Source organism: Eretmochelys imbricata, chromosome 7 (genome assembly GCF_965152235.1).
Source record: "Eretmochelys imbricata isolate rEreImb1 chromosome 7, rEreImb1.hap1, whole genome shotgun sequence".
NCBI classification, from domain to species: Eukaryota; Metazoa; Chordata; order Testudines; family Cheloniidae; genus Eretmochelys; species Eretmochelys imbricata.
Window position 1 is genome coordinate 125,660,176 of NC_135578.1, and position 14,036 is coordinate 125,674,211.

General features: G+C 56.5%; 1 protein-coding gene across 3 annotated transcripts in view; it reads left to right on the top strand.

Moving 5' to 3' along the window:
- The first annotated feature begins 1,959 nt into the window (after positions 1-1,959).
- Positions 1,960-14,036, top strand: part of ABCC2 (ATP binding cassette subfamily C member 2) — a 65,936-nt gene continuing 53,859 nt past the window's right edge. For all 3 annotated transcript variants that reach the window (XM_077823391.1, XM_077823390.1, XM_077823393.1), the window contains exons 1-3: positions 1,960-2,001; positions 6,461-6,634; positions 7,198-7,344. In XM_077823391.1, coding sequence (XP_077679517.1) covers positions 1,960-2,001; positions 6,461-6,634; positions 7,198-7,344 — 363 coding nt within the window. The remainder of the gene's footprint in view (positions 2,002-6,460; positions 6,635-7,197; positions 7,345-14,036) is intronic.

A 14,036-nucleotide genomic window follows, 5' to 3' on the forward strand; every position in this document is an offset into this window, starting at 1 on the left:
GCTTTCGCTGTGTGGATGGCTGGGAAAGGCCAGACCTTACAGACATCATGCCGAAAGGATTGGTAAGATTTAGACAGCCTGGATGAGAGGCTCTAGAGAGAGAGCTGAGTTAAAGATGATGCCCAGGTTACAGGGTTGAGTTATGGGCAGGCTAGTGGAGTTGTCCCTGGTGATCAAGAAAGGAGGAAAGGAGCGGCTGTGTTGCAGGTCTCAAAGAGAGGTCACAATCCACACTACAGATGGGATTTTGTTGCACTACGAATGGCTGTTTTTTCTAGCTCTCCCCTGTGTACAAGGCTGCAGGCTCCTGGGTGTCCATCAGGAATGTTTTGGTGCCTGCAAGGTGTGTTTCTCAACCTTTCTGTTACCGGGGCCTGGCTTGCTGCCTTCCTCAGCTGTGTCAGGGAGATCTTAGGGACTGGCGGACCCGGCATTGAGAAACCCTGTGTTAAAGGGTCCGACGTGGGGTTGGGGCTGGCGTTGTTTGTGAAATGAAGATGGTATTTAAATCAATGAAGCCTCTAATAATTAACTGGTGAGAGTTCTGCATTGTCATCCCTGGACATTGGACCCGCCTCTCTGCCGGTGGCTCGTAGCTAACGCTAGTGCAATTACTTATTGAACCATTGTTGACCTTGAGCTAGTTACTAATTACTTAAGGAATGAGACAACAAATTTTCCCTTGGCTTATCCCAGTTTGTTCCAGCATCCCGCATGTGCTCCTTTCATGAGATCCTGCGCTGCCTGCTGGCCCTCGGGTGGAACTGCAAGGGCAGGTCCAACTCTTTATCTAGAAGACATGCCATGTAGCTTCTCTTGTGCCCCTTCCTGCTGCCCTCCCCTGCTCTGCACTCCCTTAGCTGGGTGGTTACGGTTTGGTATCCAGGCAGCCTCACCAGGAGTGACCCGCCATCCCCCCGAGGCAGGGAGGAAGCTCTGGAGGACCATCCATCCAGTGTAAAGCCCAGAAGTCCATCTCCTGCCCCATATCCCCATTTGATGTTGTAAGGAGTAAAGGGCCCCCTTCAAGCCGGTGGTGTAGGCCAGTGCTGTCAGCTCAACCCCTGCCATGCTGGGGAGGGGCACACAAGGATGTGAGCAGGGCCCGTGGGGCTTGGGGGGGCACACAGAAGGGTGTGAACAGGGCCCATAGGGCTCTCAGCTGGGGGGGGCACACGGGTGTGAGCAGGGGCTGAGGGGGCACACAGGTGTGAGTAGGGCCCATGGGGCTGGGGAGGCACGCAGAGGGGTTTACCCCTCCTGACTGATACCTGAGGGGTGGGGCATTTTCTTACACTTTGGCAACACTTGTCTTCCTCCTGCTGCCAAGGGTTTCACTAGATCAGTCTGAGATTGTGTCTCTCGGGGCATCCCATGGATCACAGCTGGGGTCTGCTGGAATTTCTGAGCCTGGGCTATTCCCAGAGCCTGTGTCTGCACTGGCCCGGGCCCGGGCTTGGGCTAAGGGGATGCTGAATTGTAGTGTTGACATTTGGGCTCAGGCTGCAGCTTGAGTTCTGGGACCCTCCCACCTCGCAGAGTCCTATAACCCAGGCTCCAGCCTGAGCGTCTACATGGCAGTTAAACGTCCTGCAAGCCCGAGTCAGCTGGTGCTGTTTGTCAGCTGAGGGTTTTCAACTGCAGTGTAGACAGATAGCTGATCCATGGGGCCCCCTGTGGCTCTCAGCTGGGGTCTGCCTGCTGGGGCCCCCCTGTGGCTCTCAGCTGGGGTCTGCCTGCCCAGGGTCCTGTACAGGTTTCCGAGGACCCTGAGTCATCGCTCCATTTGGGGCTTTGTGCAAGAGCAAGACAGAGTTAATGATTAACTGCCCTGCCATCTGATCTCATCCTCCCTCTTCGGGGTGTTTGCGATTTTTACCCTGCTCACCCACTCAGGGCTAACACACCCCTGCAGAGGGCGAAGAGGAGGGAGCTGTCAGCTCCGCAAACGCCTGGGCCATGCCTGCACCACTGGAGGAGTTCTGTGGCTCCGTTTTCTGGGTAAGTGGCTGCATGTCCTCGCAGAGTCCTCACCCCACAGGGCAGGGGCACGTGAATACCTGGGGAGAGCAGAAAACACAAGCCAAAGCCTGGGGTCCCCCAGTCCTTTCAGAGGCAAAGCACCCTCATGGGAAGGGGGCATGGCCCAGGTCGGGGCTCTGGCGTTGTAGTCGTTGTTTCCCATGGGTGTAATGCCGAAGGGCCCTGTCGGGTGCTGGAGGCTGCACACACATAGCACGCAGCCCGACCATCCACCGTGGCAAGCCAGACTGGGGAGGAGCAGGTAATGGTGAGATGAGCATGATCTGAAAAGCAGCCAGTGGCCTGAGCTCGCCCCCTCCCAGACTGTGTCCAGAGACATGGGGCATGGCACGGCACGGCACGCTGTCCTCCCGAGACAGGACAGACACAGCCCCAGGTGCCCTTTCTGCTCCGGGGAAGGAGGCAGTTGTTTTAACTCAGTGTTACAGGATGGCAAGGACTCCACTGGCATCTGGGGGGATGGGGTCGGGGGTGCGCAGGGGGACGAGGGCTCCCACGGGATGGGGTCGGGGGTGCGCAGGGGGACGAGGGCTCCCGGGGGGATGGGGTCGGGGGTGCGCAGGGGGACGAGGGCTCCCGGGGGGATGGGGTCGGGGGTGCGCAGGGGGATGATGACTCCCAGGGGGATGGGGTCGGGGGCGCGCAGGGGGACGAGGGCTCCCGGAGGGATGGGGTCGGGGGCGCGCAGGGGGACGAGGGCTCCCGGGGGGATGGGGTCGGGGTTGCTCAGCGGTACGAGGGCTCCCGGGGGGATGGGGTCGGGGGTGCTCAGCGGTACGAGGGCTCCCGGGGGGATGGGGTCGGGGGTGCGCAGGGGGACGAGGGCTCCCGGGGGGATGGGGTCGGAGGTGCGCAGGGGGACGAGGGCTCCCGGGGGGATGGGGTCGGGGGTGCGCAGGGGGACGAGGGCTCCCGGGGGGATGGAGTCGGGGGTGCGCAGGGGGACGAGGGCTCCCGGGGGGATGGAGTCGGGGGTGCGCAGGGGGACGAGGGCTCCCGCGGGATGGGGTCGGGGGTGCGCAGGGGGACGAGGGCTCCCGCTGGATGGGGTCGGGGGTGCGCAGGGGGACGAGGGATCCCGGGGGGATGGGGTCGGGGGCGCGCAGGGGGACGAGGGCTCCCGGGGGGATGGGGTCGGGGGCGCGCAGGGGGACGAGGGCTCCCGGGGGGATGGGGTCGGGGGCGCGCAGGGGGACGAGGGCTCCCGGGGGGATGGGGTCGGGGGCGCGCAGGGGGACGAGGGCTCCCGGGGGGATGGGGTCGGGGGTGCGCAGGGGGACGAGGGCTCCCGGGGGGATGGGGTCGGGGGTGCGCAGGGGGACGAGGGCTCCCGGGGGGATGGGGTCGGGGGTGCGCAGGGGGACGAGGGCTCCCGGGGGGATGGGGTCGGGGGTGCGCAGGGGGACGAGGGCTCCCGGGGGGATGGGGTCGGGGGTGCGCAGGGGAACGAGGGCTCCCGGGGGTGATGGGGTCAGGGTGGGCAGGGGGACGAGCGCTCCCGCGGGATGGGGTCGGGGGTGCGCAGGGGGACGAGGGCTCCCGGGGGGATGGGGTCGGGCGTGCGCAGGGGGACGAGGGCTCCCGGGGGGATGGGGTCTGGGGTGCGCAGGGGGACGAGGGCTCCCAGGGGATGGAGTCAGATGAGCGCAAGGGGGACGAGGGCTCCAGGGAGATGGGGTCGGGGGTGCTGTTAAGGAAAAGTTAGCATATGTGACTTTATTTTGGTTTGGGGCCCGCTATTGTTTAAAAGCAAACACATTATGCACCAGGAGGAGTTTCTTAGATACTGCATTTTTGTGAAAACCCCCACTCCTTGTTTCCAGCATGCCTCGACTCCCGGTTTCTGTTCTTTGTCTGTTTCTGACTCCCTGCCTCCTGGCCTTGATGCGAGCCTCCCATCCTGTAAAGAAAGGCTACTGGTGCATTGCTTTAGGACCATGCTGTATAGCTGAAGTAATGGTTTGGGGGGGGGGTGCACTTAGCAGGGATAGGTGGTAGATAAGGGAAGGGTTTGTCTATTGGCTAAGGTTTCCGAGGAGGGCAACATGCTTTGCTAAAAGGTATATAATCTCTGTATAACCTGCATTAGGGGTCCCCTCCTGAATAGCAGGGGTGCACCATGCTCGAGCGTAATAAACTTAATATCTTTGGGAACTCTGCAGTTGTGGACTTTGTTCGTGTGCCTCAGCCTAGACTCGAACTGTGCGTGACCTATCAGGTATAATTCGCAGCAGTTTGTGTGCGTGACCAATTAGGTATAATTCGTGACAGGTGCGCAGGGGAACGAGGGCTTTGGGGGGATGGGGTCGGGGGTGCGCAGGGGGATGACGACTCCCAGGGGGATGGGGTCGGGGGCGCGCAGGGGGACGAGGGCTCCCGCGGGATGGGGTCGGGGGCGCACAGGGGGACGAGGGCTCCCGCGGGATGGGGTCGGGGGCGCGCAGGGGGACGAGGGCTCCCGGGGGGATGGGGTCGGGGGCGCGCAGGGGGACGAGGGCTCCCGGGGGGATGGGGTCGGGGGCGCGCAGGGGGACGAGGGCTCCCGGGGGGATGGGGTCGGGGGCGCGCAGGGGGACGAGGGCTCCCGGGGGGATGGGGTCGGGGGCGCGCAGGGGGACGAGGGCTCCCGGGGGGATGGGGTCGGGGGCGCGCAGGGGGACGAGGGCTCCCGGGGGGATGGGGTCGGGGGCGCGCAGGGGGACGAGGGCTCCCGGGGGGATGGGGTCGGGGGCGTGCAGGGGGACGAGGGCTCCCGGGGGGATGGGGTCGGGGGCGCGCAGGGGGACGAGGGCTCCCGGGGGGATGGGGTCGGGGGCGCGAAGGGGGACGAGGGCTCCCGGGGGGATGGGGTCGGGGGTGCGCAGGGGGACGAGGGCTCCCGGGGGATGGAGTCGGGGGTGCGCAGGGGGACGAGGGCTCCCGGGGGATGGGGTCGGGTGTGCGCAAGGGGACGAGGGCTCCCGGGGGATGGGGTCGTGGGTTCGCAGCGGGGTGAGGTCTCTGGGGGGATGGGGTCGGGGTTGCACAGAGGGACGAGGGCTCCCGGGGGCTGGGGTCCGGGGGGATGGTGTCGGGGGTGTTCTCCGGGGGGATGGGGTCGGGGGTGTGCAGGGGGACGAGGGCTCCCGGGGGATGGGGTCGGGGGTGCGCAGGGGGACGAGGGCTCCCAGGGGATGGGGTCGGGGGTGCGCAGGGGGACGAGGGCTCCCGGGGGATGGGGTCGGGGGTTCGCAGCGGGATGAGGTCTCTGGGGGGATGGGATCGGGGTTGCACAGAGGAACGAGGGCTCCCGGGGGCTGGGGTCCGGGGGGATGGTGTCGGGGGTGTTCTCCAGGGGGATGGGGTCGGGGGTGAGCAGCGGGATGAGGGCTCTGTAGGGTTGGGGTCGGGGACACACAGGGGGACGAGGGACCTAGACAAATTGGAGGATTGGGCCAAAAGAAATCTGATGAGGTTCAATAAGGATAAGTGCAGGGTCCTGCACTTAGGACGGAAGAATCCAATGCACCGCTACAGACTAGGGACCGAATGGCTAGGCAGCAGTTCTGCGGAAAAGGACCTAGGGGTGACAGTGGACGAGAAGCTGGATATGAGTCAGCAGTGTGCCCTTGTTGCCAAGAAGGCCAATGGCATTTTGGGATGTATAAGTAGGGGCATAGCGAGCAGATCGAGGGACGTGATCGTCCCCCTCTATTCGACATTGGTGAGGCCTCATCTGGAGTACTGTGTCCAGTTTTGGGCCCCACACTACAAGAAGGATGTGGATAAATTGGAGAGAGTCCAGCGAAGGGCAACAAAAATGATTAGGGGTCTAGAACACATGACTTATGAGGAGAGGCTGAGGGAGCTGGGATTGTTTAGCCTGCAGAAGAGAAGAATGAGGGGGGATTTGATAGCTGCTTTCAACTACCTGAAAGGGGGTTCCAAAGAGGATGGCTCTAGACTGTTCTCAATGGTAGCAGATGACAGAACGAGGAGTAATGGTCTCAAGTTGCAGTGGGGGAGATTTAGGTTGGATATTAGGAAAAACTTTTTCACTAAGAGGGTGGTGAAACACTGGAATGCATTGCCTAGGGAGGTGGTGGAATCTCCTTCCTTGGAAGTTTTTAAGGTCAGGCTTGACAAAGCCCTGGCTGGGATGATTTAACTGGGAATTGGTCCTGCTTCGAGCAGGGGGTTGGACTAGATGACCTTCAGGGGTCCCTTCCAACCCTGATATTCTATGATTCTATGATTCTATGCTCTCAGTGTTTTGGGTTCAGGTTGCCTGCAGGGGAAGGCTGAGGTGTGCAGCGGGAGAGGCACTTGGGCGCATGGCGTCAGGGTGCATGCAGGTGGAGTGGTGCTCCAGGCAGGGGATGCTGGTGAGTTTGTGGTGTGACTCTGATTCTGCTCTCGCTGTGTCTGCCCCACCCAGAACGCTTCCTTACTGGATGTACCGCAGCCCGACCTGCCACTCTGCTTTGAACAGACCGTGCTTGTTTGGATCCCTCTGGGCTTTCTCTGGCTTTCATCCCCTTGGCAGCTTCTTCCCATGTTTAAACCCAGGACCAAGAAATCATCTCTAACCAAAATCTACCTCACCAAGCAGGTACAGCATCCTATGGCCCTACAGAACCAGGGGGATAATGGGGCCGGGGTGGAGGGATGTCATCTGCTGTAATGGGGTCAGGGGTGGGGAATGCCCTTGACTGGAGGGATGTAACGGGGTGGAATGGGGAATGGGGTGGGGAACGTCCTGGGCTGGAGGGATAGAATGGGATGTAATGGGGTGTACTGGGGCGTGGGTTGGGGAACGCCCTGGACTGGAGGTATGTAATGGGGTGCAGGGTGGAGAACACAGTGGGAACGAGGGCTTTGTGGGGTATTGGAGTTTTGTGCTCATAAGGCCAGAATGGTGTGAACTCATGAGGAAAGGGGCATGTGGACCCAGACAGATGGAACAGGACCTTGGGAATGGCCCTGGACTAGAGGGTTAATATTAGGCCTGCATGGGGTGGAGGGATGTAACAGGGTGTGGGGCTTGTGGGCATGCTACCACTTCCACCACTTGTCTCCCCTGCGGTGGTGTTGACAGACCTAGGGCTGTGTTCCCCAGTAGTCCAACAGGCAGGGACAAGGCCAGTGTCTCTCCTAACAGCTGCTCTCCCCCAGGCGCTGACCACATTGCTCTTACTGACAGCAATGGCTGAACTGGCCTTCACGCTTGCAGAGGACTTTGGCCAATACCCCCACCCGACTCCCGCCAGCAGGAACCCCGCTGTCCAATACACAAACCCTGCTCTGTACACCGTGACATGGGTAAGAGATTGCCAAGCCTGCCACTGGCTGAATTCACACTGGGTCATCGAGGGGACAGAGCTGGGGTGAAGGGAGGAAACAGTAAAGAGAGGTTTAGGCTGAATCTCGGGAAAACTCCCTAGCAGTGCGGGGCCATAGCCTAGGGGACAGATGGGTTGTGGGAGCAGCACACTGATTAGATGTGTCTGCTAACAGAGGCTGCAGTGAAGTAGTTAATATAGAAATGTAACTGTGCACCTTTAGATTCCAGAGCGAACCACTCATTCAGCTGGAGGGCTGGTGAGTGATGGTTCCAGGCTCCCTGCACACTCAGGCAGTGGTCACTGCATTGGTGTAACTGTGCCTCCATGGGTCACAACTGAAAATACCAAATTCAAGACAAACTGCTGAGAAATAGGGCAGGCACACCCCAAAACTGGTGGTTATTCTCCCATGAGATATACCAAACCAGCAACAAAAGTAAACTTCTGTTTCACCACACTGGCTAACAAGAAGTCAGAAAAGCAGTTTCCATAGACGTTCCAGTCCTTGTATCACCACCCAAAACACTAGACTTAAAGATGAGTGGTTCTTTAAAACCAATTTTGTCAAATAAAAGGTTCTCCTGATCCCAAAGGACCAGCCACACACCTAGGTCAATATACAACTCAGATCTTACCCAATAATCATGCTGTTGCCAATCCTTTAGTATCTAAAATCTGAAAGTTTATTTATAAAAAGAAAGAAAGAAAGAAAGAAAGAAAGAAAGAAAGAAAGAAAGAAAGGTGAGAGTTAAAATTGGTTAAAGGAATCACATGCATACAATAATTGCAAAGTTCTTGGATCAGGCTTGTAGCAGTGATGGAATAACCTGATGACTTAAGGGCATGTCTACACTTGCAAAGTTACAGTGCCGCTCAGAAAGCACCGAAGGAAAACCGCTGTTGTGTGTTCACCCTGACAGCTGCCTGCACAGTAGCGTGTTCACACTTGCGGCGCTATTCGGAGCGGTGCACTCTGGGCAGCTATCCCACAGAGCACCTCTTTCTCTTTTGCCACTAAGACTTGTGGGAAGGCGGAAGGGGTTGCAGGGCATCCTGGGTCTTGTCCCAATGTCCCATGATGCATTGCTTTGCATCCCAGCAATCCCTTTGCTTCCGTCCGCATTTGGCGCCATCTCTCAACGGTTTGTGTACTGCGCGCCGGGCCCTGCCTCTTTCGGGCTGCAGGAATGGATCCCGAGCTGCTGACCAGTGTGCTGCTCGCTCTGACCAACACATCACGAGTGGCAGTGGGGTTATTCCTTAAACTGCAAAGGCAAGAGGAGTGCGACATTGATCTCGCCACGCATACTAGCTATGACATGAGATTGCTTGTGGCATTCACGGAGGTGCTGACCACAGTCAACACCGCTTTTGGGCTCGGGAAACAAGCACTGAGTGGTGGGATCACATCGTGATGCACGTCTGGGATGACAAGCAGTGGCTGCAGAACTTTCGGATGAGGAAAGCCACATTCATGGGACTGTGTGATGAGCTCACCCCAACCCTGCGGCACAAGGACATGAGAATGAGAGCTGCCCTGTCGCTGGAGAAGCATGTGGCGATTGCACTGTGGAAGCTGGCTACTCCAGACTGCTACCGATCAGTCGCTAACCAGTTTGGAGTGGGAAAGTCGACCATTGGAGTCATGTTGATGGAAGTGTGCAGGGCCATTTATCGCATCCTTCTCCGAAAGACCATGACTCTGGGCAACGTGCGTGACATTGTGGATGGCTTTGCACAAATGAGATTCCCTAACTGTGGAGGGGCGATAGATGGCACACATATTCCAATTCTGGCACCAGTCACTTAGCCACTGAGTACATAAATCGGAAGGGGTATTTCTCAATGGTTCTCCAGGTGCTTGTGGATCACCGTGGGCTTTTCACAGACATTAATGCAGGCTGGTCTGGAAAGGTGCATGATGCATGCATCTTTCGGAACACTGGCCTGTTCAAAAAAAGAAAAGGAGTACTTGTGGCACCTTAGAGACTAACCAATTTATTTGAGCATAAGCTTTCGTGAGCTACAGGTCACTTCATCGGATGCCTGTTCAAGAAACTGCAAGCAGGGACTTTCTTCCCTGACCGCAAGATCACCACAGGGGAAGTCGAAATGCCCGTTGTGCTACTGGGAGACCCCACCTACCCCTTAATGCCATGGCTCATGAAGCCATACACAGGGCCCCTTGATAGCAGCAAGGAGCAGCCTGTCAACAACAGGCTGAGCAAGTGCAGAATGGCTGTTGAGTGTGTATTCGGCCATTTAAAAGCCTGCTGGTGATGCCTGTATGGGAAGCTGGACATGACCGATGACAATATTCCTATGCTCATAGCAGCATGCTGTACGCTCCATAATATTTGTGAAGGGAAGGGTGAAAGCTTCACTCAGGGCTGGATCACAGAGGATCAACGCCTGGAGGCTGAGTTTGAACAGCCAGAGACCAGGGCTATTAGAGGGGCACAGCGTGGGGCCACAAGGATCAGGGATGCTTTGAGGCAGCAATTTGAAGCTGAAAGCCACTAATATTTGTTGCTATGCTTGGGATTGCAGTGCTTGTAATGCTAGGAGGTGATTGGTGCACATGATGCAAGAAGGGGCCTTAACATAATTGTATGTTGCTTTGCAGTGCTTTTTTTGCTTTCACATGATAGAATAAAGATTGCTTTCAAATAAACACACACAATTCTTTAATGGAAAGACAACAACGAGAGGAGAGAGTCAAACGAAAGAAATCATCAGCAGGGAGGGGGATGGGGGAAGGGGGAAGGGAAGGTCTCAAGAGGAGGAGGGGTCCCAGGACGGCCACAGATTTGTGTATGTCCAGGGATCATACCCAACCTTCTCCTTTGGAGTAAGATGTAGCGGGTGCTGTACTTCAGCCGGGCCAAACTACAGAGGGATGGGTGTTGAGTGCAATGGGTAGTGGGATTCCGCACTGCTGGACTGTGAGCAGGAGGAGTGGAATGCTGCAGGTAGAGTGGAGCCAGGAGGTTGATAACTGTGTTGGCAGTGTGGGTGGGGGGGTGCATGGGAAAGAGTTTGGCAACAGCGGCTACAGGGGAGGGCGGGCACAGAGCTGCTCGGTTTGAAGAGCTAGTGTCGCCTGGAACATGTCCGCTTGGCACTCCATAACTGTTAGGAGCTGCTCCATGGCTTCTTTCTGGTGTGCTGCATTCTTGTTTCAGTCCCTTTTCTCGCTGTCCTGCCACTCCTTCGACTCTTTTTTTCTCGGCGGCGGAGTGCATCATAACCTCGCGCAGAAAGTCCTCCTTATTCTTCCTGGACACTTCCTAATACTACACAACCATTCTGCCACCGATAACAAAAAGGGAGGCTGTGCTCCCAAGGTCATCTCTGTGAAGTTTAAATGCAACATTTTACAGAAGCAATATTGTTTGCAACACAGACAACACTGATTCGGTGCTTTAAAACAGCCAATACGCACACACCTGTCACTAATTGACTGACCCCAGGCAAGCACACATGAGCCACAAGACCCCCAAAATGGTGAGTAGCCGCAGGGGCAGGGTAAATCACTGTTCCCGGACCCTGCCGTACACTGGGCACGTGGCACTTGGGGAGAGCCAGCACTGAGGGTGGGCCTGATAATCATTCCTGTCCCCACACTTTCCACAGGAGGTGATCATTATGGAAGATATCTCGCTGCTGAGGGTAAGCAGGGAATTAAGGGAGGCTCTTCTCCAAGCCTGCAGCTTCCACCCTGGCCCCTGTGCAGTTAGCCTGTGTGCAGCAATGGTCCCCCCATCCATCATGGCACAGTGGCGCGGGGAAGTTACCGTTAATGGGGCAAGAAACAAAGCAGCTCTGCCGAGCAACCTGCGGCAGCGGATTGCCCTGTGTCTCCACGAGCATTTCCTGGAGATCTCGGAGGCAGATTCCCGTGAAGTGAGGGAGTGTGTCAACAGCCTGTTCCGTCGCTCAGACTAGGCATGAGGCAGGAGACAAGCCTGCTTCCTGCAACCCGCCTGCCCCCAGCACCTCGCTTCAGCGATTCCCAAAATCAGATCCACTTACCAGGGGCCTCCTTTCCTGTTTGCGCTTCGCCAAGCTCTGACTGCTGTGACTGGCTAGGCTCCTCCGGGGTAGAAACGTGCTCCTGGCTGCCTGCATCTCTGACCTCCGAGTCATCCTCTGCCTCTGGGTCCCCCTCCCCCTCTTCGTCCAAGATTGCCTCCCCTGGCTCAGCCCACTCTTGACTGGCACGCGAGCCAGCGAAGTATCCACAGGATCCTTCCCCGTGGAGGTGGGGTCACCACTGAGTATCTTTGTAGAACCGGCAGCTTATGGGCGCAGCACCGGAGCGGCGGTTTGCCTCCCGCGCCTTGTGGTAGGCGTCCTGCAGCTCCTTCACGTTGACCCTGCACTGCAGCGTGTCCCGGTCACGGCCCCTTTCTGTCATGCATCTAGAAATCTGCCCGTAGGTATCATAATTCCTACGGCTGGAGCGCAGCTGGGACTGCACTGCCTCCTCTCCCCAAATGCCGATGAGGTCCAGCAGCTCGGCATTGCTCCAAGCTGGGGGTCATCTGGTGCGTGGAGCAGGCGTGGCCACCCAGAAAGATGCGCTGAGACCACTGCATGCATCACCGAGCAAACAGGGAGGGGACTTTCAAATTTGCAGAGGAATGTATGGGGGGGCTGACGGTTGGTCACCTGAGGGCAGGGCAGTAGAGTTCAAACCAATGGCCAGAGAGGTGAGAACAGGCATTGTGGGACACCTCCCGGAGGCCAATCACAGCGCTGTAATCACACGGTGTCTACACTGGCATCGCAGCGCTGTACCCCCTTGTAACGAGGCTGGTTCTGGCGGGACCCAACAGGAGAGTGCCAATTCAGGACAAATTGCTTAGAGCAGGGCAGTTACAGCCCAAGGCTGCGGTTTCTCCATCTCTAAGGCAAACCAAATCAGCCAGCCAGAGAGGACTTTGGTTTCACCCCACTGGCTAACCGCAAGTCACACAAGCAATCCCCTTAGACACTCCAGTTTCCCAGTATCTCCACCAGTGCCACTCATTATGGGGACAGATGGTTATGAAAACCAATACCCCAGTAAAAGAGAAAAGGTTCTCTCGATCCCAAAGGACCAAGCCCCAGACCCAGGTCAATATACAAATCAGATCTTACCACAAATCACGCTGTTGCCAATCCTTTAGAATCTAAAATCTAAAGGTTTATTCATAAAAGGAAAAAGATAGAGATGAGAGCTAGAATTGGTTAAATGGAATCAATGACACACAGCAATGGCAAAGTTCTTGGTTCAGGCTTGTTGCAATGATGGAATAAGCTGCAGGTTCAAATCAAGTCTCTGGAGAACATCCCCAGCTGGGGTGGGTCATCAGACCTTTGTGTAGAGCTTCCGTTTGTAGCAAAGTCCCTCCAGAGGTCAGAAGCAGGATCGAAGACAAGATGGAGGAGCTGCAGCAGGTTTTTATAGTCTCTTGCCATGTGGTCTCTGCTTTCTTTGTCCCAAAGACAAGCTGCCCATCCCATGGCCTGGAAAACCCTCAGAGTTCTGTCCATAGGCAGGTCCCTGCACACCTTGCTGAGTCCCAAGGTGTGTCTGGTATCGGGGTAGCCTTGTTAGTCTGTATCCACAAAACAGGAGTCCGGTGGCACCTTAAAGACTAACAGATTTATTTGAGCATAAGCTTTCGTGGGTAAAAACCTCACTTTTTCAGATGCATGGAGTGAAAATTACAGATGCAGACATAAATATACTGGCACATGGAGAGGAGGGAGTTACCACACAAGTGGAGAACCAGTGTTGACAGGGCCAATTCCATCAGGGTGGATGTAGTCCACTCCTTCTTTCAGTGGGTCAGTTGTACAGCTGATGGTCCTTAATGGTCTGTCAAGCAGGCTAGGCAGAGCTGACACCAACTTGTCTGGGGTGTCATCAAGAAACATAGCACAAGTTTGAAATACAGACAATGTACAGCCAGTACTTAAATACAAAAATGATACCTGCATACAGATAGCATAATCATAACCAGACAACCATCACCTTGTCTTAGACACCTTATTTGACCCCCTTTATACAAAATTTGGTGCCACTCCAGGATCTTGGTTGCAACAATGATTTATACGGTCCCAGATTATGTCAGTAACGTCACACCCTGGTGCAGAAAGGTGTACAACTCTCCTCGGGGTGGTTTTTTTAGAGCGCTGCATCTGCGCAGTTTCTGTGCACTCGGTGGCTTGCCAGTGTGTGCACCTTGGGGGTTACAGCGCTCACAGCTGCTTTACTGCGCACAAACTTGCCTGTGTAGACGGGGCCATAGTCAAGTCTCTGGTTGCTTCCAAAACATTGGAAGGTCCTTGATCCCTTGATTAGAATGCTCTGATTAGTATAAGTCCATAGGTTTCAGAGTAGCAGCCGTGTTAGTCTGTATTCGCAAAAAGAACAGGAGTACTTGTGGCACCTTAGAGACTAACCAATTTATTTGAGCATGAGCTTTCATGAGCTACAGCTCACTTCATCGGATGCATCCGATGAAATGAGCTGCAGCTCACGAAAGCTTATGCTCAAATAAATTGGTTAGTCTCTAAGGTGCCACAAGTACTCCTTTTCTTTTTATAAATCCATAGTCCAGAGGCTTGAGCAGGAAAGAGGCAAAATGGAGGTGTTTCCAGCGCCTTTTATTGCTT